Raw genomic sequence first — 25,495 nt, 5'->3', positions numbered from 1 at the left:
TAAGTATAACTTGTGCCGCGAATAAAATTTACAAAGGTGTTTTTGCGTTATTTTTTTTTTGAAAAATTAAAAAGAGCAACCGCCGAGTTTCTTGCTGGTTCTTCTCGGTAGGAACGGCATTCCGAACCAGTGGTAAATTAAAACTACCTGACTATTCATAAGCACTTTTAAAAAGTTTACATGAATAAAAAAAACATTCTATTCTATTCTATTCTATTTTTAAAGTATGACGCTCGTACCGTGGAAGATGGGCAGGTCGCTTGTTTGGGATGCAACTTGTGTAGACACTTTAGCTGCATCCCACATTCAGGCGACCTCCTCTATGGCGGGTGCAGCGGCCATCAGCGCCGAACAGGCCAAGAGGCGCAAATATGAAAACCTCGATGGGAGCTTCGTATTCGTGCCTTTTGGTGTGGAGACCTTGGGGCCGTGGGGCCCGGGGGCTCGAGCTCTTTTTGAAGAAATTGCAAAAAGAGTTGTCGAGTCAACCGGGGACCCGAGAGCTGGCAGCTACCTTGGTCAAAGAATTAGTTTGGCCATCCAAAGGGGTAATGCTGCCAGCATCTTGGGTACAATGCCTCGCTGCGGTGGTCTCGATGAGGTTTTAGATTTAATTTGATTTATTTAAGTTTTAATTTAATGTTGTTTTTTTTAGATTTAAGTTTATTAATAGTTTATTTGTTAACCATTGATAATAAAATATTAAGTAAAAAAATAAACCAAACCGAATCATTTTTTAAAGTAAAAGTTTTTTTTCAGATTAATTTGCAAGGAATTTTTTATTCAGCCATAAAGCAAGAGGACCCGAGTGCCTTAAATATGCTGTTAACTATTATTTCTGCTAATTGTAAGTATATTGTAATAACTCATGCCCCGCGACTTTATCTGCATGGATTTAGGTTTCTTAAAAATTCCGTGGGAACTCTTATCTAATTTTCCGGGATAAAATAAAATAAAATAAAATAAAAATCTTTTTTATTCGAATAAACTTTTAAAAGTACTTACGAATAGTCGGATGCATCTACCACTAGTTCGGAATGCCTTTCCTACCGAGAAGAACCAGCAAGAAACTCGGCGGTTGCTCTGTTCAGATATTTGATATAGGTACAAGATTATGCCATGTATAAAATAGTATTTGCAGTCTTGTGCGTTGCTGGAACGAGCTGCAGGTCAAATCCACGCTCTTTTATCATTTAGATAATCTTCAATTGTGTAATATGCTTTTTTCAGGAGCATATTTTTAATAGATTTTTTAAACTTGTGCAAAGGTAAGTCCAAAATAGTTTGCGGGATTTTATTATAAAAGGTAATACCAATACCCACAAATGACTTTTGGACTTTCCTGATAAAAAGTAGCCTATGTCTTTTTCCTAGTCTTTGACTATACCCATGCAAAAAATCACGTCAATCCATTGTTCCGTTGCGACGTGATTGAAGGACAAACCAATACACTTTCGCATTTATAATAGGGGTAGTGACTAGCGACCAATCCCGGGTTCGCACGTGTAGCTTATTACAATTTTCGTAGGGGTCTCTATTTTTTTTTGTGAAAGAATTTTCAAAATCGGTTCAGTAGTTTCAGAGATTACCTATTCCCTACAAACAAACTTACAAACTTCTTATTTCTAAATATTTGTATCATATATTTGGACCATACTTTTGTTAATATTTTAAATTTTTATTTTATTTATTTCAGTAGTAACAAGAAAAGACCCAATCTTGCAAGCAGCACTAGTGAGAGTGGTCCTGTCTCTTTCGCACTTTGATATAAATTCGGACGTTTTGTATACAGCTATCTCTCTCTGCGACGGGAGTTGTGCTAGTGATTTAATAAGGGTGAGTTTTCCCTTCCTTAACTTTTTTTTAATTTTTTTTATTTTTTTATTCAGATACAAGTTAGCCCTTGACTGCAATCTCACCTGATGGTAAGTGATGATGCAGTCTAAGATGATAGCGGGCTAACCTGGAAGGGGTATGGCAGTTTTTATTAAACCCATACCCCTTTGGTTTCTACACGGCATCGTACCGGAACGCTAAATCGCTTGGCGGCACGGCTTTGCCGGTAGGGTGGTAACTAGCCACGGCTGAAGCCTCCCACCAGACCAAAAGTTTACTGAGATATAAGTGACCAAAACTGAGATATAAGTCCCGCAAATTGTTATTGCGCTGGAACCATGTCTCATTGACATCGAAATGACGTCATTTTGACGTCAGCCGATATAAAAATATACCATTGCATCGGCGCGAAACTTTAGTCGTGCTGACGTCACTAAAATGGCGGCCACGCGCATTAGCAATTTGTGGGACTTATAGTTCGTTCCAATGATGGAACGAATCGAAAATGGTGGCGTTAATCATTCTTTCTCACTTACTCATTATACCTGTAGTCCGCGACAAGTCGAGATGGCAATCGGTGTATAAGGCGGGGAGACGCCCCGCACACCCGCACGTCTCCCGCGCTATCCCGCACCGGGTTAGTGCGGGAGCGGGTGTGCGGCGCGTTCCCTCCCCGATCGCCATCTCGACCTGTCGCGTTCTGGTCGGGCTTATTTTCAAAAATCCTTTCTTAGCGGATGCCTACGTCATAATAGCTATCTGCATGCCAAATTTCAGCCCGATCCGTTCAGTAGTTTGAGCTGTGCGTTGATAGATCAGTCAGTCAGTCAGTCACCTTTTATATATTTAGACTAGCTTATGCTCGCGACTTCGTCCGCGTGGACTACGCAAATTTCAAACCCCTATTTCACCTCTTTAGGAGTTGAATTTTCAAAAATCCTTTCTTAGCGGATGCCTACGTCATAATAGCTATCTGCATGCCAAATTTCAACCCGATCCGTCCAGTAGTTTGGAGCTGTGCGTTGATAGGTCAGTCAGTCAGTCAGTCACCTTTTATATATTTAGATTAATTAATATTTCAGTACATTGCACTAGAAAAGTCGCATCGATCTCGGAAGCTGCTTCTAGGAGCTATAGAAGTGCTTCTGAAGGACGATGGCCAGATTTTGGAAAATATTTTGGAATACGTCGTTCCTAATGAAAATGACTGTAAGTATCCAATGACAATTTTTTTGGTATCGCACCGGAACGTTTAATCGTTTTTAGGGTTCCGTACCTCAAAAGCAAAATTGTACCCTTATAGGATAAAAAAAAAAAAAAAAAAAAAAAATTTATTCATGTAAACTTTTTACAAGTGTTTATGAATAGTCAGGTAGTTTTAATTTACCACTGGTTCGGAACGCCGTTCCCACCGAGAAGAACCAGCAAGAAACTCGGCGGTTGCTCTTTTTATTTTTTCAATTTACAATGTTATTATACCGTACTATACAAGCCATTGCAGCCCCGTGCATTGCTGGAGCGAGTCAAATCCAAGCTTTTTTATCGTTTACATAGTCTGCGACTGTATAATATGCTTTTTTTAGGAGCATACTTTTAACACATTTTTTAAACTTGTGTAAAGGCAAGTCTAAAATTGCTTGTGGCATTTTATTATAAAATCATCACTTCGTTGTCTCTCTCTGTCTTTCTGTCTGTCTGTCAAGAAAACTTATAGGGTACTTCCCGTTAATCTAGAATCATGAAATTCGGCAGATAGGTAGGTCTTATAGTACAAGTACAGAAAAAAAAATCGAAAACTGTGATACGCCCCGCCAGACACCCTTACACTTTTAAACTTTAAGGGTGTCTGGCGGGGTTCCAACGATACTAAGGGCCGGTTGTTTCAAACCATTGGTCTTCGTAAGATACGTTCGTTAAAATTTAACAGACGTAGACGAACTTTAACATCTGTTAACTTAAGTGTGTTGCTTCATTGTACAAAAAACTGTTCATGTTATTTTGGTTGCGAAACTAACCCTAAAAATTAACTTACTTCTCCGTATCCTTTTTTTTATTTCATTTTAAGTATATTAAATTATATACATAGTTATTAATATTGCTACTTCGCATTTTAAACACTTTTTCTTTCTTACAAATTCTCTTTCATCTTCAAAAAAACTACCATTAAAAGCTTTGAATTAAATTGATTCCATTATAATTTGTAAATAAAATATTCCGTTTGTAAGAAGTATGAAGTTACGAACTGATTTGACGATAACCAATGGCGCCAGCACTGGTTAACGTAAACGTAACTTTTTAGCGAACGTTAGCGCTAATAGATGCTGAATCAACGCTTTTTCTTTACTTACGTTCGTTAGCGCCATATTTAAAGGTTACGTGTCCGTCAAAGTTTGTTGAAACAACCGGCCCTAAGGGTGAGATCTATTCAGCGCACTCTGTCTTAGCTTAGACTTAAGACAAAGTTAAACGAGACAGAGCTATATCTCTCACATAAATCTGTCTCGTTTTAACTCAATCTTAAGTCTGAGCCAAGTCAAAGTGCGCTCTATAGATATCAGCCTGTGTGTCTGGCAATAAATGACGTGATTTCTAATACTATTATATTCCAAAGAAAATGTAAAAAAAATTAGACTTTACAATTTGAGCGTTCAATAAAGGACCCCGGACGGGTTCGAAACTAGTCGGGCTAACGTCAACTGGACACGTGAGTGTAGCCGCAGAAATGTACTATTTATAATTTGACGTAAGACTTTTACACCTTTATTGCCTACTAGCTGATGCCTGCGACTTCTTTCGCGTGGAATTAGGTTTTTAAAAATCCCGTGGGAATTCTGATTTTCCGGGATAAAAAGTAGCCTATGTCACTCTCCAGGTCTTTGACTATACCCATGCAAAAAATCAGGTCGATCCGTTGCCCTGTTGCGACGTGATTGAAGGACAAACCAACAAACCAATAAACCAACAAACCAACAAACAAACACACTTTCGCATTCATAATAAGGGTACTGATTCCCAAAGCTCCAAACAAATGTTTCTCCCAGTGACAATTAAAGATAAACTTTCAGCTTTTATAAAATGACGAAGGACTGGCACGCCCTGGCTCTTGGTCCGTATTTGTATTTATGTATTTCGATTTAGACTTATACAAAGCGCTCACGAAAGTCAGATAAGCATAGTACAAACAATAACAAAATAAGTGTACAAAATATGGCATAGAATCTAGAAAATACTAGTTAAAAAAGATTCCGACGAATTGAGAACCTCCTCCTTTTTTTGAAGTCGGTTAAAAATACGTATAGACATAGGTCCAGAATGCTAAAAATAAATGAATTGTAATTTTTTCGTTTTATTTTCAGTACAAAATCAATCACAAGTAGACATCACGGAGTTTTTACTGAACAAACTAAAAGATAATAATTCACTATGCCAGAAATATCTACCAAAGATAATTTCGAAAATTTTGAATGCACAGACCCGCCATCACAGCATAGTTAAGGCAGCGTCAGACTTATTCGTCGACAAAATAGAATTATACACGACGAATGACGTTAACGAAATAATAAACAGTGTGTTCAAAACATTAAATTCGTCGAAAAACAAAAACACGACGAGCATTAACACCGCTGTCGAGTTTGTCAAAAAAATTTTGGAAATCAAAAATGATGGTGTTAAAATGGAGGATATTTTGGATTTATTTTTGGAAATCGTCGCAAAGGATGCGAGGAAGGTTAATTTGAGAGTATTTATGGCGGTTACTAAAATATTTGAGGTGGATAAAGAAAGGTACGTATTACGATCATCATTATTCATTACTAGATGATGCCCGCGACTTCGTCCGTGTGGATTTCAGTCTTTGAAAATCCCGTGGGAATTCTTCGATTTTCCGGGATAAGGAGTAGCCTATGTCCTTCCACGGGATGCAAGCTATCTCTGTACCAAATTTCATCAAAATCGGTTGAACGGATGGGCCGTGAAAAGCTAGCAGACAGACAGACACACTCGCATTTATAATATTAGTATGGATCAACCGATAGACGTTTTTTATCCAGATATGATAAATCTTAGGTTTTTTTTAAAGAATATTAGCAACTAGCGACCCGCCCCAGCTTCTTTGGTTCTTCTTCTTCTAATTTTCGATGGAAGCTTGATTTTTTCCGACGTTTTGTTCAAATATCGTCATATTTCAACAAATTAACACAAACCAATATTAAACTATACCTAGAAACCTTCCTCTTGAATCACTCTATCTATTAGTGAAAACCGCATTAAAATCCGTTGCGTTGTTTAAAAGATCTACGCGTTCATACATACAGACAGCGGGAAGGAACTTTATTTTATACTATGTAGAGAAGATGCTCACTAATTCCCCTTTCTACTCCAATTAAGAGTTAATCTTGTGCTAGGGGTAGGTACGACAATAGCGCAACGGGTGGGATTTGAACCGGCGACCTTTCGGTTTTCAGTCCGCTCCGTTTGGCCGGTTTTTTCCGAACTATGTGTTCGCAACCAGCTTCGCAACCCGTTGAGCTATGTCGGTTACTCTAGTACTCCTACGGATCTCCTCATTTCTGATTTGTTATTCTTGTAGGATCGAGAAAGAGTTTTTGGAAAACAATTTGATGGATAAAATCTTAAACAGACAATACTACCTGTCAAAAAACGAACATGAATATTTCGACACTGAAACACAATTGGACCTTTATATCGAATATTTTGACGTCATTTGGACCATAGACCATGGGGTATGTACGAAAGAAAGAAAGAGAAAGAAAGAAAATGCATTTATTTGTTGTTGGTGTCACAGATAAAAACAAAGTACAAAAGTAACATTTTCATCTGTGACATCCCATATGCGTTAACACACATAACATGACCCGGGTATATTATACGTACAGTTCTTGCAATTCACGAAGGCGAGTGGACTTTACTTGTGGTTACGTACGATACACGGACATTGCGTAAGTGTGCGTGCGTGTCGGACCAATCAGTCGACGACCTCCCTGGCGCAGTGGTGAGCGCTGTGGTCTTAATAGTGGGAGGTCCCGGGTTCGATTCCTGGCAGGGGTTTGGAATTTTATAATTTCTAAATTTCTGGTCTGGTCTGGTGGGAGGCTTCGGCCGTGGCTAGTTACCACCCTACTGGCAAAGCCGTGCCGCCAAGCGATTTAGCTTTCCGGTACGATGCCGTATAGAAACCAAAGGGGTATGGGTTTAATAAAAACTGCCATACCCCTTCCAGGTTAGCCCGCTATCATCTTAGACTGCATCATCACTTACCACCAGGTGAGATTGCAGTCAAGGGCTAACTTGTAACTGAGTAAAAAAAAAAAAAATCAGTCGCGAGCAAGCGCTCGCACACATTTAGTGTACCTTACTTATACCGATACGACTTAAACACAAGCATGAGTCACTCGCCTTCGTGAAATAATAATAATAATCATCTTTATTTCAGATATTACATCCATTTTGTTAGTAATAAAATTAATTTCTAATGACTATATTTAGTAAGTAGGCTCTTTTATGAACCATTTTATTTGTCTATGAATCTACCTAGGAATCTATGAAAGGCATTCCGAACCAGTGGTAGATGCATCCGACTATTCGTAAGCACTTGTAAAAGTTTATACGAATAAAAAAGATTTTCATTTTCATTTTCATTTTCATTTTCATTTTTTCATTTTACCACCCATGAGACACTGAGAGTGCATGTGCAAACCAACTCTGTGTCTCATAAATGGATTATCTAGTTTCCAGATAATCCATTTATGAGACACAGAGTATTCCAGATAAGGTTTTCAGAATACTACTACTTGGAACTATAACTAGCTTATGCTCCCAACCAGTGGCGTGCACAGGATTTGAAGCCAGGGTAGGCATTAGTTAGGTAGGAACCTGTTTACTGGCAGGTCAATGAAAAATATACAACTGGGGTAAGCAGTGCATTTATGCCTCTATGACCTGCACGCCACTGCTCCCAACTTCGTCCGCGTGGACTACGCAAATTTCGAACCCCTGTTTTACACCCCCTTAGGGGCAAAATTTTCAAAAATTCTTCCTTAGCGGACGTTTACGCCATAATGGCTTTCTGCGTGCTAAATTTCAGCCTGATCCATCCAGGAGCTGTGTGTTGATAGATCAGTCAGTCAGTCAGTTACCTTTTCTATAATATTTAGAAGATTGTGTGATAAAAAAGTAATCCATACTAATATTATAAATGCGAAAGTATGTCTGTCTGTCTGCTAGCCTTTCACTGCCCAACCGTTCCACCGATTTTGACGAAATTTGGTACAGAGATAGCTTGCATCCCGGGGAAGGACATAGGCTACTTTTTATCCCGGAAAATCAAAGAGTTCCCACAGGATTTTTAAAAACCTAAATCCACGCGGACGAAGTCGCGGGCATCATCTAGTATTTCTATATTTCAGCAATGGTTAAGCAACCTACTGTCAGAGCTGACACCCCAAAATGTCATAAAGCTTGACAGAAAACTGTCAAAATGCCTATCTCTAGTGGAGCCCAAGTACTTAAACAGAATGACAGATTGGTTCCACAATCAGCCCGTGACGGAAATAACACAAAGTATAGAGAAATATTTATTCGAGTCAAAACACGAAGTTTTTGTTCAAGTTTTGAAAATCATGGTTAACATTTACAAGGGTAAGTATTTTTTTGATTTTTTTGTGGTTCCGTATTAAAAAAACAAATCGTTATACAAATAAAGTTCTCCACAATGTTCTCAAGGTGTATATTGCCAATCCGCACTTGGCCAGCGTGGTGGACTATGGCCTAAACCTTTCTTATTCTGAGGAGACACGCCGTAGTTACATCACATAAAAATTAAAAAGGATTATTTCATGTTTAACGACCTCCCAGGCGCAGTGGTAAGCGCTGTGGTCTTATTAGTGGGAGGTCCCGGGTTCGATTCCCGACCGGGGTTTGGAATTTTATAATTTCTAAATTTCTGGTCTGGTCTGGTGGGAGGCTTCGGCCGTGGCTAGTTACCATCGTACCGGCAAAGCCGTGCCGCCAAGCGATTTAGCGTTCCGGTACGATGCCGTGTAGAAATCAAAGGTGTATGAGTTTAATAAAAACTGCCATACTCCTTGCAAGTTAGCCCGCTTGTATCTTAAACTGCATCATCACTTACCACCACATGAGATTGCAGTTAAGAGCTAACTTGTATAAAAAAAAGTATGATAATACGGAACCTGCCGTGTTGGAGTCCGATTCGCACTTAACCGGTTTTTAATTGGGTATTTGACTCCAATTTTTTTATTACTTTATTATAAACTAGAATAAAAATAATGACGTAAACTGAAAAAACTAATTAAATCGATCAAATAACAAAGAAGTTATAAACATTTAAATATTTCTGATTAGACAGAGATAACGTTACAGCAGTTTGACGTCACACCTACTAATGCCATAGTAGCTTCGTGCGCTTTCATACAAATTTTCGTATTGCGAGAAAGGGATAGAAGACCCTCCCACTCCAAAATTAAAATGCCTGTAACTTTGTAAATCTTTGTTGGATTTTAATATTTTTTTCAGCGTACGTCATTATTTTTATCGTAGTTTATAATAAAGTAATAATATTTATCAAATTCAAAAATAGTAAAATACCCAATTACGACTTGTTTGAAATTTTTTCTAAATTACTTTTTAATTTCAGGTAAAGGAATGGCTGTACCGATTTCGATAGAGTTCTCTACATGTATAAAACGCTGGGCGGACTGGATCGCCAAGTTGAACGCGTCTAGATATATCGAGAGGAATCTCAAATCCAAAATGGCGTTTTTGATGGATTTAGTTGAAGTCTCTATTGCCTTTTTGAGTGATTACGAATTTGTGGCGATGCTGAACGAAGGTAACCTAAATATCTAAAGTGAACTGACTGACTGATCTATCAACGCACAGTTCAAACAACTGGACGGATCGAGCTGAAATTTGGCATGCAGATAGCTATTAAGACGTAGGCATCCGCTAAGAAAGGATTTTTGAAAATTCAACCCCTAAGGGGGTGAAATAAGGATTTGTAGTTGTGTAGTAGTTTGTAGTTGTATCATCATCATCATCATCATCATCATCATCATCATCATCATCATCATCATCAACAACAACAACAACAACAACAACATCATCATCATCATCATCATCATCATCATCATCATCATCATCAACAACAACAACAACAACAACAACAACAACAACAACAACAACAACAACAACATCATCATCATCATCATCATCATCATCATCAACATCATCATCATCATCATCATCATCAACAACAACAACAACAACAACATCATCATCATCATCATCATCATCATCAACATCATCATCATCATCATCATCAACAACCCATGGCCGGCTCACTACACAGGAGCACGCGGGGTGATAACGTATCTCACGACAGGCGTAAATCTCGCGATCATTGCTGTCAAACGTTCGGCTAGAGTGAGACGGCAATAGCCACAAAGAAAAATAAGAAGAAGAGAGACAGCAAATGAACTGTCGCATTGCTACTGCTGTCGCGTTGCTGTCGCTACTGCAACGTTTTACGTAATCACCTCGCGGATGAGTGCGTGACCGCTCTAACAGGCAGAGAGTTGAAATAACATATTTTTGTAGGAGACTCGGAGAAAGTGAAATTCTTACAAGACTTCATGCCAGCTGCATACGAACGGCTGGTGAAGAAGCCCTACCTACTGTTGCAACGGAATATGGAAAAGTGCTGTACCATTTTGAATGATGTTGTAAGACACGCAGTGAGGAGAAATAGGCAGGGGGATATTTTGGAACTCGTTAATTTGGTAAGTCGAAAAGTACTAGTGATTCTGATGGCAACTTGTCTGTGAAAGTCTCGTCAAAATAGATTCAGCTGTTCCGAAGATTATCCCGTTCAAACAGACAGACAGACAGACATACAAACAAAAAATTACGAACGTCTGATAAAGAAGGCCTACCTACTGTTACAACGCAGTATGGTAAAGTGCTGTACCATTTTGAATGATGTTGTGAGACACGCAGTGAGGAGAAATAGGGCGGGGGATGTTTTGGAACTCGTTAATTTGGTAAGTCGAAAAGTACTAGTGATTCTGATGGCAACTTGTCTGTGAAAGTCTCGTCAAAATAGATTCAGCTGTTCCGAAGATTATCCCGTTCAAACAGACATACAAACAAAAAATTACGAACGTCTGGTAAAGAAGGCCTACCTACTGTTACAACGGAATATGGAAAAGTGCTGTACCATTTTGAATGATGTTGTGAGACACGCAGTGAGGAGAAATAGGGCGGGGGATGTTTTGGAACTCGTTAATTTGGTAAGTCGAAAAGTACTAGTGATTCTGATGGCAACTTGTCTGTGAAAGTCTCGTCAAAATAGATTCAGCTGTTCCGAAGATTATCCCGTTCAAACAGACATACAAACAAAAAATTACGAACGTCTGGTAAAGAAGGCCTACCTACTGTTACAACGGAATATGGAAAAGTGCTGTACCATTTTGAATGATGTTGTAAGACACGCAGTGAGGAGAAATAGGCAGGGGGATGTTTTGGAACTCGTTAATTTGGTAAGTCGAAATTGCTATAGTCGACACATTTTAAACTGAATCGTCGAGTTATCTGTCTGTTTCGCTCGCACTTACAGGTCGTAGGTAAGTGCGAGCGAAACAGACGGATAACTCGACGACTCAGTTTAAAATGCGTCGACTGTAGTGATTCTGGTGGCAACTAAATTTTAGAGTATTCATATCTTTTTTTTAAAGAATATTAGCCAAGTTAATTGCTGAATAATATTCAGTACATTAAAGGTAAATTAAAACTACCTGACTATTCATAAGCACTTTTAAAAAGTTTACATGAATAAAAAAAAACATTCTATTCTATTCTATTCTATTATATTTTATTCTATTCTATTCCCCTTTGGAGTGGACTGAAAACCGAAAGGTCGCCGGTTCAAACCCCGCCCGTTGCACTATTGTCGTACCTACTCCTAGCACAAGCCTGACGCTTAGTTGGAGGGGAAAGGGGAATATTAGTCACTAGCTGATGCCCGCGACTTCGTCCGCGTGGAATTAGGTTTTTTAAAAATCGCATGGGAATTTTTTGTTTTTCCGGGATAAAAAGTAGCCCATGTCACTCTCCAGGTCTTTAACTATACCCATGCAAAAAAATAACGTTAATCCTTGCACCGTTGCGACGTGATTGAAGGACAAACCAACTAATAAACCAACAAATCAACAAACAAACACACTTTCGCATTTATAATAAGGGTACTGACTCATGATAGTGTTTTACCTACACTTCAAGGAGTTAAATAATTTTAAATACATATCAAAAATTGCGTAACCGGCAGGAATCGAACCTGCATCTTCTGGGTTCGCGCCCGACGCCTTGACCGCTAGGCCACGGTTCGCTTGCTGCCAGTGACGTTTGTGATATGTATGTTCACTCAGTACTGAAGCGACTGTTAATGCCATCTAGTAGCGACACTTTGCACTTTGCAGTTATGCAATGATTAACAATAGGCTAACTAGAAACAGAAACAAACTTGCAGCTCCTGCCTTCCGCCTCAGGAAAGTCCAAAAGTCATTTGTGGGTATTGGTATTACTTTTTATAATAAAATCCCGCAAACTATTTTGGACTTACCTTTGCACAAGTTTAAAAAATCTATTAAAAATATGCTCCTGAAAAAAGCATATTACACAATTGAAGATTATCTAAATGATAAAAGAGCGTGGATTTGACCTGCAGCTCGTTCCGGCGACGCACAAGACTGCAAATACTATTTTATACATGGCATAATTTTGTACCTATATCAAATATTTGAAAAGAGCAACCGCCGAGTTTCTTGCTGCTCGGTAGGAAAGGCATTCCGAACCAGTGGTAGATGCATCCGACTATTCGTAAGCACTTGTAAAAGTTTATACGAATAAAAAAGATTTTCATTTCATTTTCATTTTCATTACTTTCCAGGTGTGGCCCAAGTACGAGCAACAGTCTACAATGGACCAGAAATGCTCGCTTCTATTGGACCTGTGTCCAATAAGCACGAGTCTTCCTCCGCACTCCAATGTCATGCGATGGGTGATGGAGACCCTCAGATCTGATGACGTGAAGCTGGAACACAAGATTCGATTGTTTGGGATACTGCCCGCTGCCGACGAATATAGGTATGCCATAAAAGGGTGCCAATGGGACTTTAGTACTATACAGGGTGTAACCAGAACGCCAGCAAAAACTTTAGCGTTATTGTTATACTACCTAAACACAATCCAATACCAATAACCATTTTGCCTGTAGTGTCAGTGATTTGGTATCATTCAAACCAGCAATGTATAGCACGCAAAACTCGGGTCAATGCCCCGCCTACGACGCGGCATTGACTCCGAGCGGTCTACTTACGCAACGTTCGTTGGCCTCTAGCGTCTGTCAGATGTTTTATTTGCGATATATCGTGAACTTTTACAAAATATAGGATATTTTTTATTTTTTCGTTTGTTTTGTGGTATCATATTTTGATAATTACTTAATTATTGAACACACACACACACACACACACACACACACACGCACGCACACACACACACACGCGCACACACACACACACACGAACACACACTGCTCAAACACAATACTATGTACATACACACCCGTACACACACACACACTATCTTAGCACACGTACTCGCACCCCGCGTGCGAGTACGTGTGCTAAGAAAGTCACAAGCATTTGACCTTGTAACCATCTAGACACTGTCTTATGATTTATTACTATCCTTATAGTTTTTTCTGTTCTCAGCCCCGCCTATAAGGTCCTGTGTCCACACCTGCCTTCGCGATTGAGTGAGCTATACGCACTGTCATCGTGTTGCTTCCAAGCCGTGCTAGATTGTCTCGCCGACAGTCGCGACGTTGACTGCGACAGTCGCGTTGCGGAAAAACGCGACATACTTCTCGACATCGTTATTACGTTGGCTGCGAGTGAGTTCATATACTACTAGCTGAACCGCCACGATTTCACTCTAATAAAATTTTTGAAAATCCGTGAGGGGGTGAAATTTCCTAAAACCTTGAAATCTTGGGGTTTTTGAACCGTAAGCCGAAATATCAATTTTCAGGGATATAATCTGAAAAATTATGAACTTTCAAACAAACTTACATCGTTTATTTAGTATCTTTAGGGGTCTAATTTCTAAAAATCGATTCCGATCGCGCCTACTTCATACCTATTGTTAATGAATTTCAAGTTTCTAACCCCAACGGTTTAGGTTGTGCCTTGACATATTAATTAAAAATATTGTTGCCAACAGGTGACAATACGAAAGGATGGTGGGACGACGCGACAGACGCGTGTATGTCTGCAATAGCGGCGAGCGCAGACGCGCGACTGTCGCGTGTTTGTAGCGCGGTGTACGCACGATGCTTCGAGGGCAGGAGTCTCGGAGTGTGCACACGTCTTATGCTGCCCTTACTGAGGTAATATTGCGACAGTACAGAAGGACGGTGGGACGACGCGACAGACGCGTGTATGTCTGCAATAGCGGCGAGCGCAGACGCGCGACTGTCGCGTGTTTGTAGCGCGGTGTACGCACGATGCTTCGAGGGCAGGAGTCTCGGAGTGTGTACACGTCTTATGCTGCCCTTACTGAGGTAATATTGCGACAGTACAGAAGGACGGTGGGACGACGCGACAGACGCGTGTATGTCTGCAATAGCGGCGAGCGCAGACGCGCGACTGTCGCGTGTTTGTAGCGCGGTGTACGCACGATGCTTCGAGGGCAGGAGTCTCGGAGTGTGCACACGTCTTATGCTGCCCTTACTGAGGTAATATTGCGACAGTACAGAAGGACGGTGGGACGACGCGACAGACGCGTGTATGTCTGCAATAGCGGCGAGCGCAGACGCGCGACTGTCGCGTGTTTGTAGCGCGGTGTACGCACGATGCTTCGAGGGCAGGAGTCTCGGAGTGTGCACACGTCTTATGCTGCCCTTACTGAGGTAATATTGCGACAGTACAGAAGGACGGTGGGACGACGCGACAGACGCGTGTATGTCTGCAATAGCGGCGAGCGCAGACGCGCGACTGTCGCGTGTTTGTAGCGCGGTGTACGCACGATGCTTCGAGGGCAGTAGTCTCGGAGTGTGCACACGTCTTATGCTGCCCTTACTGAGGTAATATTGCGACAGTACAGAAGGACGGTGGGACGACGCGACAGACGCGTGTATGTCTGCAATAGCGGCGAGCGCAGACGCGCGACTGTCGCGTGTTTGTAGCGCGGTGTACGCACGATGCTTCGAGGGCAGGAGTCTCGGAGTGTGCACACGTCTTATGCTGCCCTTACTGAGGTAATATTGCGACAGTACAGAAGGACGGTGGGACGACGCGACAGACGCGTGTATGTCTGCAATAGCGGCGAGCGCAGACGAGCGACTGTCGCGTGTTTGTAGCGCGGTGTACGCACGATGCTTCGAGGGCAGGAGTCTCGGAGTGTGCACACGTCTTATGCTGCCCTTACTGAGGTAATATTGCGACAGTACAGAAGGACGGTGGGACGACGCGACAGACGCGTGTATGTCTGCAATAGCGGCGAGCGCAGACGCGCGACTGTCGCGTGTTTGTAGCGCGGTGTACGCACGATGCTTCGAGGGCAGGAGTCTCGGAGTGTGCACACGTCTTATGCTGCCCTTACTGAGGTAATATTGCGACAGTACAGAAGGACGGTGGGACGACGCGACAGACGCGTGTATGTCTGCAATAGCGGCGAGGGCAGACGCGCGACTGTCGCGTGTTTGTAGCGCGGTGTACGCACGATGCTTCGAGGGCAGTAGTCTCGGAGTGTGCACACGTCTTATGCTGCCCTTACTGAGGTAATATTGCGACAGTACAGAAGGACGGTGGGACGACGCGACAGACGCGTGTATGTCTGCAATAGCGGCGAGGGCAGACGCGCGACTGTCGCGTGTTTGTAGCGCGGTGTACGCACGATGCTTCGAGGGCAGTAGTCTCGGAGTGTGCACACGTCTTATGCTGCCCTTACTGAGGTAATATTGCGACAGTACAGAAGGACGGTGGGACGACGCGACAGACGCGTGTATGTCTGCAATAGCGGCGAGCGCAGACGCGCGACTGTCGCGTGTTTGTAGCGCGGTGTACGCACGATGCTTCGAGGGCAGTAGTCTCGGAGTGTGCACACGTCTTATGCTGCCCTTACTGAGGTAATATTGCGACAGTACAGAAGGACGGTGGGACGACGCGACAGACGCGTGTATGTCTGCAATAGCGGCGAGCGCAGACGCGCGACTGTCGCGTGTTTGTAGCGCGGTGTACGCACGATGCTTCGAGGGCAGTAGTCTCGGAGTGTGCACACGTCTTATGCTGCCCTTACTGAGGTAATATTGCGACAGTACAGAAGGACGGTGGGACGACGCGACAGACGCGTGTATGTCTGCAATAGCGGCGAGCGCAGACGCGCGACTGTCGCGTGTTTGTAGCGCGGTGTACGCACGATGCTTCGAGGGCAGTAGTCTCGGAGTGTGCACACGTCTTATGCTGCCCTTACTGAGGTAATATTGCGACAGTACAGAAGGACGGTGGGACGACGCGACAGACGCGTGTATGTCTGCAATAGCGGCGAGGGCAGACGCGCGACTGTCGCGTGTTTGTAGCGCGGTGTACGCACGATGCTTCGAGGGCAGTAGTCTCGGAGTGTGGACACGTCTTATGCTGCCCTTACTGAGGTAATATTGCGACAGTACAGAAGGACGGTGGGACGACGCGACAGACGCGTGTATGTCTGCAATAGCGGCGAGGGCAGACGCGCGACTGTCGCGGGTTTGTAGCGCGGTGTACGCACGATGCTTCGAGGGCAGGAGTCTCGGAGTGTGCACACGTCTTATGCTGCCCTTACTGAGGTAATATTGCGACAGTACAGAAGGACGGTGGGACGACGCGACAGACGCGTGTATGTCTGCAATAGCGGCGAGGGCAGACGCGCGACTGTCGCGTGTTTGTAGCGCGGTGTACGCACGATGCTTCGAGGGCAGTAGTCTCGGAGTGTGCACACGTCTTATGCTGCCCTTACTGAGGTAATATTGCGACAGTACAGAAGGACGGTGGGACGACGCGACAGACGCGTGTATGTCTGCAATAGCGGCGAGGGCAGACGCGCGACTGTCGCGTGTTTGTAGCGCGGTGTACGCACGATGCTTCGAGGGCAGTAGTCTCGGAGTGTGCACACGTCTTATGCTGCCCTTACTGAGGTAATATTGCGACAGTACAGAAGGACGGTGGGACGACGCGACAGACGCGTGTATGTCTGCAATAGCGGCGAGGGCAGACGCGCGACTGTCGCGTGTTTGTAGCGCGGTGTACGCACGATGCTTCGAGGGCAGTAGTCTCGGAGTGTGCACACGTCTTATGCTGCCCTTACTGAGGTAATATTGCGACAGTACAGAAGGACGGCGGGACGACGCGACAGACGCGTGTATGTCCTCAATAGCTAAAAATCTCTTTCCTATAATTAAAATAAAATTTATTTCCGTAGGTATTCAACCCCATCGTTCTGCGAAGAGTTCTTCTCGAAGGTTCTAGAAGAGTTAGTGTCGGTACTGAAGACAAAGCCGCGGGAGGCGACAGCACATTATAGCTACGAGAAATGCGTTCTCGACTACGTGCGAGCTCTTTATATACTGCAAGTTGTGTTCCAGAAGGTAAGAGTTCTTCTCGAAGGTTCTAGAAGAGTTAGTGTCCTTATTGAAGACGTACTGTGCCTCGTATCCCTCATCATCATCAGCCTGTGGACGTCCACTGTTGGACATATGCCTTACTAAAAGAGCCACCACACCCGGTCCTTAGCCTTCCTCATCCAGCCACTTCCCGACCACTAGGCAAATTAGAAAAACTAAAAAGTTCATAGTATTATATTATCTTGCACGATGGTACGGAACCCTTCATGTGCGACGCCTACTCACACTTGAACGGTTTTTTTTATAAATGTATAATTTCCAGGTGCCCAAAGAGCACATAGAGTCCCCGCGCTCTTTGCTGTACAGCAAGATGGCGGTAGGAGACACACGTGCGTACGCCGTGAGCACGGTGTGCAAGCTGTGCGTCACGCTGCGGGCCGGTGTGACGTGTCCCTCTCCAGCGGATGACAGTATGAAGGAGAGCTGTAGGTGAGACCTATGGTGCTAAGGTGTTATAAAATTTTTGCGCTCGCTACGCTCGCGTTTACATACCTCGGCCTCACTGGCGCAGTGGTTGACGACAATCATGCTTAAAAGAACACTAGGTTGGAGCGTGCTTGCCTAGAAAATGCCTATTCACTCTTGTTTTGAAAGTATTTAGGTTATTCTTCTTCCTCGTCTTAGCACTCTTGGCAGAGCGGTCGTGGTCATCGCGTCTTTAAGGGCAGATGTTATACGCCTCACGAGCATTCGCCACTTCTCCCTGCTGGCTGACAGCCTGGTACACTCGTGCAAAGGACAGTCCACAGACTTAATTTGGTCGGTCCATCGCATGGGCGACCTTCCTCGCCCTCTGGTGCCCTCCACGTTGCCCTGCACGATAAGACGCTCGATAGAGTCACTCTCACGCCGGAAGTCCGAAGAATTTTAATATGCGACTCTGTACTAACGCCGTTAGTCGTTATTTAGTGCCGAGTTCTTGGAGTATAGAGACGTTGGTACGACATTCGGTCCATTAGACTCCTAGTTTATACTTAGCAGGAAACACGGACGGACGTCGGAAGGGCTTTCCCACAGCGGTATCAGAAACGTTGAGCTAAAACGTTTCCTTCAAGTGCGGCGCCTCAGCGGTGCCGCTGCGTCATCCTACATAGGCATCGCTGTACCAAGCCACACGATGCGTTACGACGTCGTGCGGCGCCGCACCGCACGCGCAACGGACTTGGGAGAGACAGAGAGACGAGGCGGGGAGGGGTGTTGCAGTGAAACGTCATACTCTGTACCAGAGCGGCAACGCAGTGCCCGTGTGGCACCCAATACGCACCGGAAACGCATCGTGTGGCCTCAGTCTTAGGATGTTCGCGTTTCTTGCTGTACTGTGGTAGAATGAAGATTATTCTGTTGTTTTTTCATATTTTTTTATGATAGTGTTCTTACCTACACTTCAAGGAAATTTCAGTACTGAGTGAACATAATTTCGTCACTGGCAGCCGTGGCCCAGCGGTAAATGCGTCGGGCGCGAACCCAGACGACGTAGGTTCGAATCCTGCTGGTCCGAAGTTTTTGATATGTATTTGTCGGGAACAAGCCCGCTGCCTTCATAATGATGATGATGATTAATCGGAATAAGTCAGGATTACAACATATTAGATTAACCGAGCCTTCGTGGGCGCACTAATAATATTCTCGAACTACGAGAGACAACACAAACTACCCTCATTTATGAGTCATGACAACAACGTCTCCTATGACTAGACAAAGCTAGCTAAACCCTACCTAGATCTGCTCCTCCATCCCCAATACCGATCCCAGACCAACCAATACCTAACTATTACAACATCAACTAGTCCAACCAACAGGACCCCAATTGGGTTACAACAACAATTATAAAACCTACACTTACAGTATGACACCCCGTGCCTACTGAGAACTGCCTCTGGCCGAAGTCAAACGAATAATGTCCCATGACGCACTGCGCGTCCGATTTTATAGCCTTACAACGACGTTGGGGACGATGACGCGATGTTCAATGAGCAAGCTATTTACAACTAAAAGACGGTGCTGCCGACATATTTAAAATTATTTTGTTGTAGGTTGTTCTACTGCGCGAACTACAACTGTCTAGCCGCGGCGATCTGCTGCACGCAGCTCAAGCCGGCGGTGTGCGCCACTGTCTTCAACAAAGACGTATGGAATCATTTGATTGGAGATGCAGAAATTAAGCTACCTTTGAGAACCCAGTGGGTAAGTAAATCCTTGTCCTGAGTGGGTCCAAGAACGTTTTGAACTGGTCCCTCTTTCACCTTGCTACTATCGTACCTGTAGTGTAATAATTACGAGGGTCATTCAATAAGTAAAGAGACAAATTCTATAATTTTAAAACTATTCAATGAATGTCTTTTCAGGGGTGTTAGTTGGCAATCTTGGGATATGCTCTGATCAGCTGTTTCATCATTTTAGGTCAACATAACCTCAAAATTTTTAATTCACCATGGCAAGTCCACTAGAAGAATGCACCTTAGAAGAGCAGCGCTCAGTCATTAGATTTTTAGTCGCAGAAGGTGTAAAACTAAGTGGAATTTTTTCCAAAATGTTGATACAGTACGGTAAAAGTTGTATAAACCGTGCGAATTTTTACAAGTGTGTTGATCGGTTCAAAAGTGGCCGAACAAGTTTCTACTAAGATTTGCTAACAATGAGGAAGTTAAGGTAGCGGTGCAAAAGTGGCTTCGGGGTAAATCGAAAGAATTGCGAGTCGCCATTATTATCACTTTAGTTGTTCATTGTATAACCATATCAATAAAATCCTACACATATATCCCCTAACTGCGGCGAGAGTTAAAAAGATATGTACTAAATGGCTTTTAACTCTTTCTTACGATCAATCAGAACAACTTATAAAGGCTTGGCATTGTGATTAAATCTAATTCACATAATATAACATTTCCACACACACACACACACACACACACACACACACACACACACACACACACACACACACACACACACACACACACACACACGCGCGCGCGCGAAGATTATTTTATTTATTTATTTATTTATTTAATTCTTCGCCAAGGGAATTAGGAGGCTGCAAGAAAGATGGGACGAGTGCATAACTGTGGGGAGTGATTATGTTGAAAAATAGCCTTAATTTTGAAAAATTGAAATAAACCGTTTTTGAGCTATAGCCATTTGTCTCTTTACTTATTGAATGACCCTAGTATATTATACATGAAGGTATTCATAGAATAAAGTCAGTTGTGTGTCAGCCAGCCTCGTTTCATTTCATGGTGGCAGCGGTGGGATCGTCAAGGTACCCGTACGTAGTTGAAATTCTACGGACACGTACGAAGCGATTTGCCTGCCTCGTTTCTAATTCGAACCACTAGATATGTTCCGCCCTTTCGGCATCACTTTTATACTCAAAGTTTAAAAAAAAACTACGGTTTATGAAATAAAACTGCCAAAAATTTGCCACTAGCATGACTAATTATGGGACCTTAAGTTAGGCGTGTTCTAAAACTCAAACTCAAATTTACTTAAAAAAAATATTTTAAATATGATGTGTTTTGTAATATGTACGAATTGTCAGTTTAAACGTAGCATGTTCATATTAGCTGTAACATAAAAATGCAACTCCTCAATATATCGAAGTAGGTTGCCTGCACATCGGATTGAAAGAGAGGTGATGCAAAATTATGTGGGTTAAGTAGTTAAGCAATACGATTAAGACAATAGTATGTAAGATTTCTTTATTGGTATTGTTAGTCCATAAGCGAGAGTAGATCATAAGCCGGCTCTCAATAAACATCTTTCACCGTTGCCGCATTTAATTATTACCATACGGCCACAACATATCTCAACACGTACGAAGCGATTTGCCTGCCTCGTTTCTAATTCGAACCGCTAGATATGTTCCGCCCTTTCGGCATCAGTTTTATACTCAAAGTTTAAAAAAAAACTACGGTTTATGAAATAAAACTGCCAAAAATTTGCCACTAGCATGACTAATTATGGGACCTTAAGTTAGGCGTGTTCTAAAACTCAAACTCAAATTTACTTAAAAAAAATATTTTAAATATGATGTGTTTTGTAATATGTACGAATTGTCAGTTTAAACGTAGCATGTTCATATTAGCTGTAACATAAAAATGCAACTCCTCAATATATCGAAGTAGGTTGCCTGCACATCGGATTGAAAGAGAGGTGATGCAAAATTATGTGGGTTAAGTAGTTAAGCAATACGATTAAGACAATAGTATGTAAGATTTCTTTATTGGTATTGTTAGTCCATAAGCGAGAGTAGATCATAAGCCGGCTCTCAATAAACATCTTTCACCGTTGCCGCATTTAATTATTACCATACGGCCACAACATATCTCAACACGTACGAAGCGATTTGCCTGCCTCGTTTCTAATTCGAACCGCTAGATATGTTCCGCCCTTTCGGCATCAGTTTTATACTCAAAGTTTAAAAAAAAACTACGGTTTATGAAATAAAACTGCCAAAAATTTGCCACTAGCATGGCTAATTATGGGACCTCAAGTTAGGCGTGTTCTCAAACTCTTTATTAAAAAAAAAACATTTTAAAAATTATGTGTTTTCAGATTCAACGCAACACTCGCCAAGCAGTGTCAATCGAGGTGACAGGGTCACTGATGTCTCTGCGCACATCAGCGACGTTGAACTCCGTGCGCACACCCGCGTTCCTGCGCACACTCTCCGAGAACCCCTTCCTGTACGACTTGGTGCAACAGAACGAACAGGTGAGTTAACTAAGCTGTGACGTCACGACTAATCCAATATGGCGCACATGACATACAAATTATACAAATGCATCATTGGCCCCGATTCTCTAGTCTCTCTCTAAACTAAATTTAGAGTATCTGCATCCTTTTCTTTTTACTAATGCTAAAAAAGGAACGGAACATGACTTTCACATTTAAAGACTCTAAATTTTAGTGCACAATACAAATTTAAACAGTAGGTTCGCGAGTGCGTGCTAAAATCACGGGTTTTACCATCTAAAAATTAAATTTAGAACTGTCAAACTGTGTCTGTCCTTTTCATATTACATTTGTAAGAAGAGCATGCGAATACTCTAAAATTAGGTTGTGCTCAGAATCGGTGCCAATGTGGCTAATTCCGTTGTACACGAACTCTAAACTAAACTAAAATGGCACGTCTAAATCTATTGCTATCCCTTTCATAATGTTGCTTGCGGAAAAGGATAGCACTAGATTTAGACCCGATAATTTAGTTTAGTTTAGAGATTGTGTACAAGAGAATCGGCCCCATTTTGTGGCTAATTCCGTTGTACACGAACTCTAAACTAAACTAAAATGGCACGTCTAAATCTATTGCTATCCCTTTCATAATGTTGCTTGCGGAAAAGGATAGCACTAGATTTAGACCCGATAATTTAGTTTAGTTTAGAGATTGTGTACAAGAGAATCGGCCCCAATGTCACAATATAAAAGGATTTTCTTAGGCTTCGGTACCGTTTGAGCCGCCTTACATGTGTGTCACACAGGCTATGACATCATAAGCTGTGTGACGTCATTACGAATCCAATATGGCGGATATGACAAAACCAACAAGGCGCAAATCGGCGGCGTTAAACTCTTCCAATACAACTTTAGTATAAGAGGATAACAAGATGAGCTAATCCTTGTAGCCTAAGCGTTTGTCATGACGTCATGATTAATCCAATATGGCGGATATTACCAAAAAAAAAACAAAAAAAATGTTGATGGGTTTATCTTTTAGTTTGTAAATAAATGTGTAGCTAGTAGATGTCTAGAATAAATTATATATTTAACTAACTTATGCTCGCGACTTCGTCCGCGTTGACTGCATAAATTTCAAACCCCTTTATGCCGTTAGGGATTTAATTTTCAAAAAATCCTTTTTTAGCGGATGTCTACGTCATAATAGCTATCTGCATGCTAAATTTCAGCCCGATCCGTCCAGTAGTTTGAGCTGTGCGTTGATAGCTCAGTCAGTCAGTCAGTCAGTCTAGTAGAACATTGGTATTTTTCAAAGTAATTTCGTATGTTACCCAACTTGTTTGTTTTCTAAATAAGATTTTTGTACTTATTTATTTCCAGCCTCAAACCCAGGACCTACAGCTAACGGATAACTACCTCAATCAACACGAATGTGCTGGCACTTTGACCGCCTTACTCAGTAGAGTAAGTGCTCTCGAGAACGTGCAGTGGAGAGATGCTCTCGTCGCCGCTCTTGAAGGAGAAGTGAGAGGGAACGTCAAATGGCTGCTGGCACAGGTATGTAACTAATCGCCTTACTCAGTAGAGTAAGTATTATCGAGAACTTGGAACTATGCCATGCCCATTGCCACTTCGGCTTCGCAACCCGTTGAGCTATGTCGGTTACTCTAGTTCTCCTACGGATCTCCTCATTTCCTCATTAGATCATGTAGAGAAACTCTAAGCTCTCTTCATCTAGTATAGTATATGTTGTTTCCAGGCTATATACAACAGTAAGGAGGACCTCAAACCGCACGCTAGTGCTCTACGCCCGGCGTTGCTCGCGGTCATCGTCAAAACTGCCAAAGACAAGAAATTAAATGGGCTACATATTGATATTGTAAGTTATCTTTATTACTTTCATTTCGGGACCCCAATACTAAGCCTCCGTCCGTCCGTTCGTCCGTCCGTCTGTCAGCGGGCTGTATTTCGTGAACCGTAATAGGTAGGGAGTTGAAAATTTCAAAATGACCGCAATGAAAATTACGGTACGGAACCCTTCGTGTGCGAGTCCTACTTGCACTTGACCGGTTTTTATAACAAACAGGGTGTGACCAGAACGCCGCTAGCAAAAACTTAGCGCTATTGTTATACTACCTAAACACAATCCAATACCAATAACCATTTGCCTCATTTTGTAGTTTTAGTGATTTAGTATTTTTCAAACCCGCAATGTATAGCGTGCAAAACTCGGGTCAATGCCCCGTCTATGACGCGGCATTGACCCCGTATGGGCCTACTTACGCAACGTTCGTTGACCTCAAGCGTCAGTCAGATGTTTTATTTTCAATATATCGTGAACTTTTACAAAATATAGGATTTTTTTTATTTTTTTTTCGCGTCTTTTTTGTGGTGTCATATCAGTAATCATCACTATTATCACCTTAGTGTTTGTTTTTGTTACACCGTGTATAATTGTATGAGTTTTGTCTATTTCGAGCTGTACAATACTAGCTGATGCCTGCGACTTCGTACGCGTGGATTTAGGTTTTTAAAAATCCTCGGTTTTTAAAAATCCTGTGGGAACTCTTCAATTTTCCGGGATAAAAAGTAGCCTATGTCCTTCCCCGGGATGCAAGCTATCTCTGTACCAAATTTCGTCAAAATCGGTTGAACGGTTGAGCCGTGAAAAGCTAGCAGACAGACAGACACACTTTCGCATTTATAATATTAGTATGGAGAAGTACGCTGAGAGCATTGCATGAATATGTCATTCAATGTTCTCAGCGTACATATTCAAAATTCTTTGATCTTTTATCGTTTTGTATTTTATGTCTTTTTTCTTGTACCTTTATTTGTATTTAAATTTATTATTAATCATCTAGTTAGTGTAAGTGGCACTGCCGTTCTAATCTTTCTAAATATATAAAAGGAAAAGGTGACTGACTGACTGACTGACTGACTGATCTATCAACGTACAGCTCAAACTACTGGACGGATCGGGCTGAAATTTGGAATGCAGATAGCTATTGTGACGTAGTCATCCGCTAAGAAAGGATTTTTGAAAATTCAACCCCTAAGGGGGTGAAATAGCGGTTTGAAATTTGTGTAGTCCACGCGGACGAAGTCGCGAGCATAAGTTAGTAAGATATAAAATGAATAAATAATAAATAATTATTATTAGAATTAAACATCAGACAATAGTATGGATCAATATTAAAAACGCCGAGTCACAAAACGAAGTTCTAT

At 42.2% G+C, this 25,495-nt stretch overlaps 2 protein-coding genes across 4 annotated transcripts in view; both read left to right on the top strand.

The window, feature by feature from the left end:
- Positions 1-16,412, top strand: part of LOC117994281 (uncharacterized) — a 34,917-nt gene extending 18,505 nt beyond the window's left edge. The window contains exons 14-30 of the mRNA XM_069507392.1: positions 760-847; positions 1,697-1,836; positions 2,919-3,045; positions 5,193-5,619; positions 6,425-6,578; positions 8,262-8,493; positions 9,509-9,703; positions 10,471-10,652; positions 12,818-13,014; positions 13,644-13,825; positions 14,155-14,320; positions 14,510-14,668; positions 14,858-15,016; positions 15,206-15,364; positions 15,554-15,712; positions 15,902-16,060; positions 16,250-16,412. Of these exons, the coding sequence (XP_069363493.1) occupies positions 760-847; positions 1,697-1,836; positions 2,919-3,045; positions 5,193-5,619; positions 6,425-6,578; positions 8,262-8,493; positions 9,509-9,703; positions 10,471-10,652; positions 12,818-13,014; positions 13,644-13,825; positions 14,155-14,320; positions 14,510-14,668; positions 14,858-15,016; positions 15,206-15,364; positions 15,554-15,712; positions 15,902-16,060; positions 16,250-16,412 (3,048 nt within the window). The remainder of the gene's footprint in view (positions 1-759; positions 848-1,696; positions 1,837-2,918; positions 3,046-5,192; positions 5,620-6,424; positions 6,579-8,261; positions 8,494-9,508; positions 9,704-10,470; positions 10,653-12,817; positions 13,015-13,643; positions 13,826-14,154; positions 14,321-14,509; positions 14,669-14,857; positions 15,017-15,205; positions 15,365-15,553; positions 15,713-15,901; positions 16,061-16,249) is intronic.
- A 186-nt stretch (positions 16,413-16,598) lies between these two features.
- Positions 16,599-25,495, top strand: part of LOC117994280 (uncharacterized) — a 63,464-nt gene continuing 54,567 nt past the window's right edge. For 2 of the 3 annotated variants that reach the window (XM_069507652.1, XM_069507650.1), the window contains exons 1-7: positions 17,121-17,278; positions 17,389-17,554; positions 17,853-18,019; positions 19,624-19,774; positions 22,145-22,303; positions 23,648-23,824; positions 24,027-24,146. In XM_069507652.1, coding sequence (XP_069363753.1) covers positions 17,157-17,278; positions 17,389-17,554; positions 17,853-18,019; positions 19,624-19,774; positions 22,145-22,303; positions 23,648-23,824; positions 24,027-24,146 — 1,062 coding nt within the window. In that variant the 5' untranslated portion in view covers positions 17,121-17,156. Of the gene's footprint in view, positions 16,757-17,120; positions 17,279-17,388; positions 17,555-17,852; positions 18,020-19,623; positions 19,775-22,144; positions 22,304-23,647; positions 23,825-24,026; positions 24,147-25,495 lie in introns of those variants that run through there. The other variant, XM_069507651.1, reaches the window with a different exon arrangement.

Source organism: Maniola hyperantus, chromosome 26 (assembly GCF_902806685.2).
Source record: "Maniola hyperantus chromosome 26, iAphHyp1.2, whole genome shotgun sequence".
In the NCBI taxonomy this organism is placed as follows: Eukaryota; Metazoa; Arthropoda; class Insecta; order Lepidoptera; family Nymphalidae; genus Maniola; species Maniola hyperantus.
Note: the sequence above shows the minus strand (reverse complement) of the source record. Positions and strands in the feature narration are given on the sequence as shown.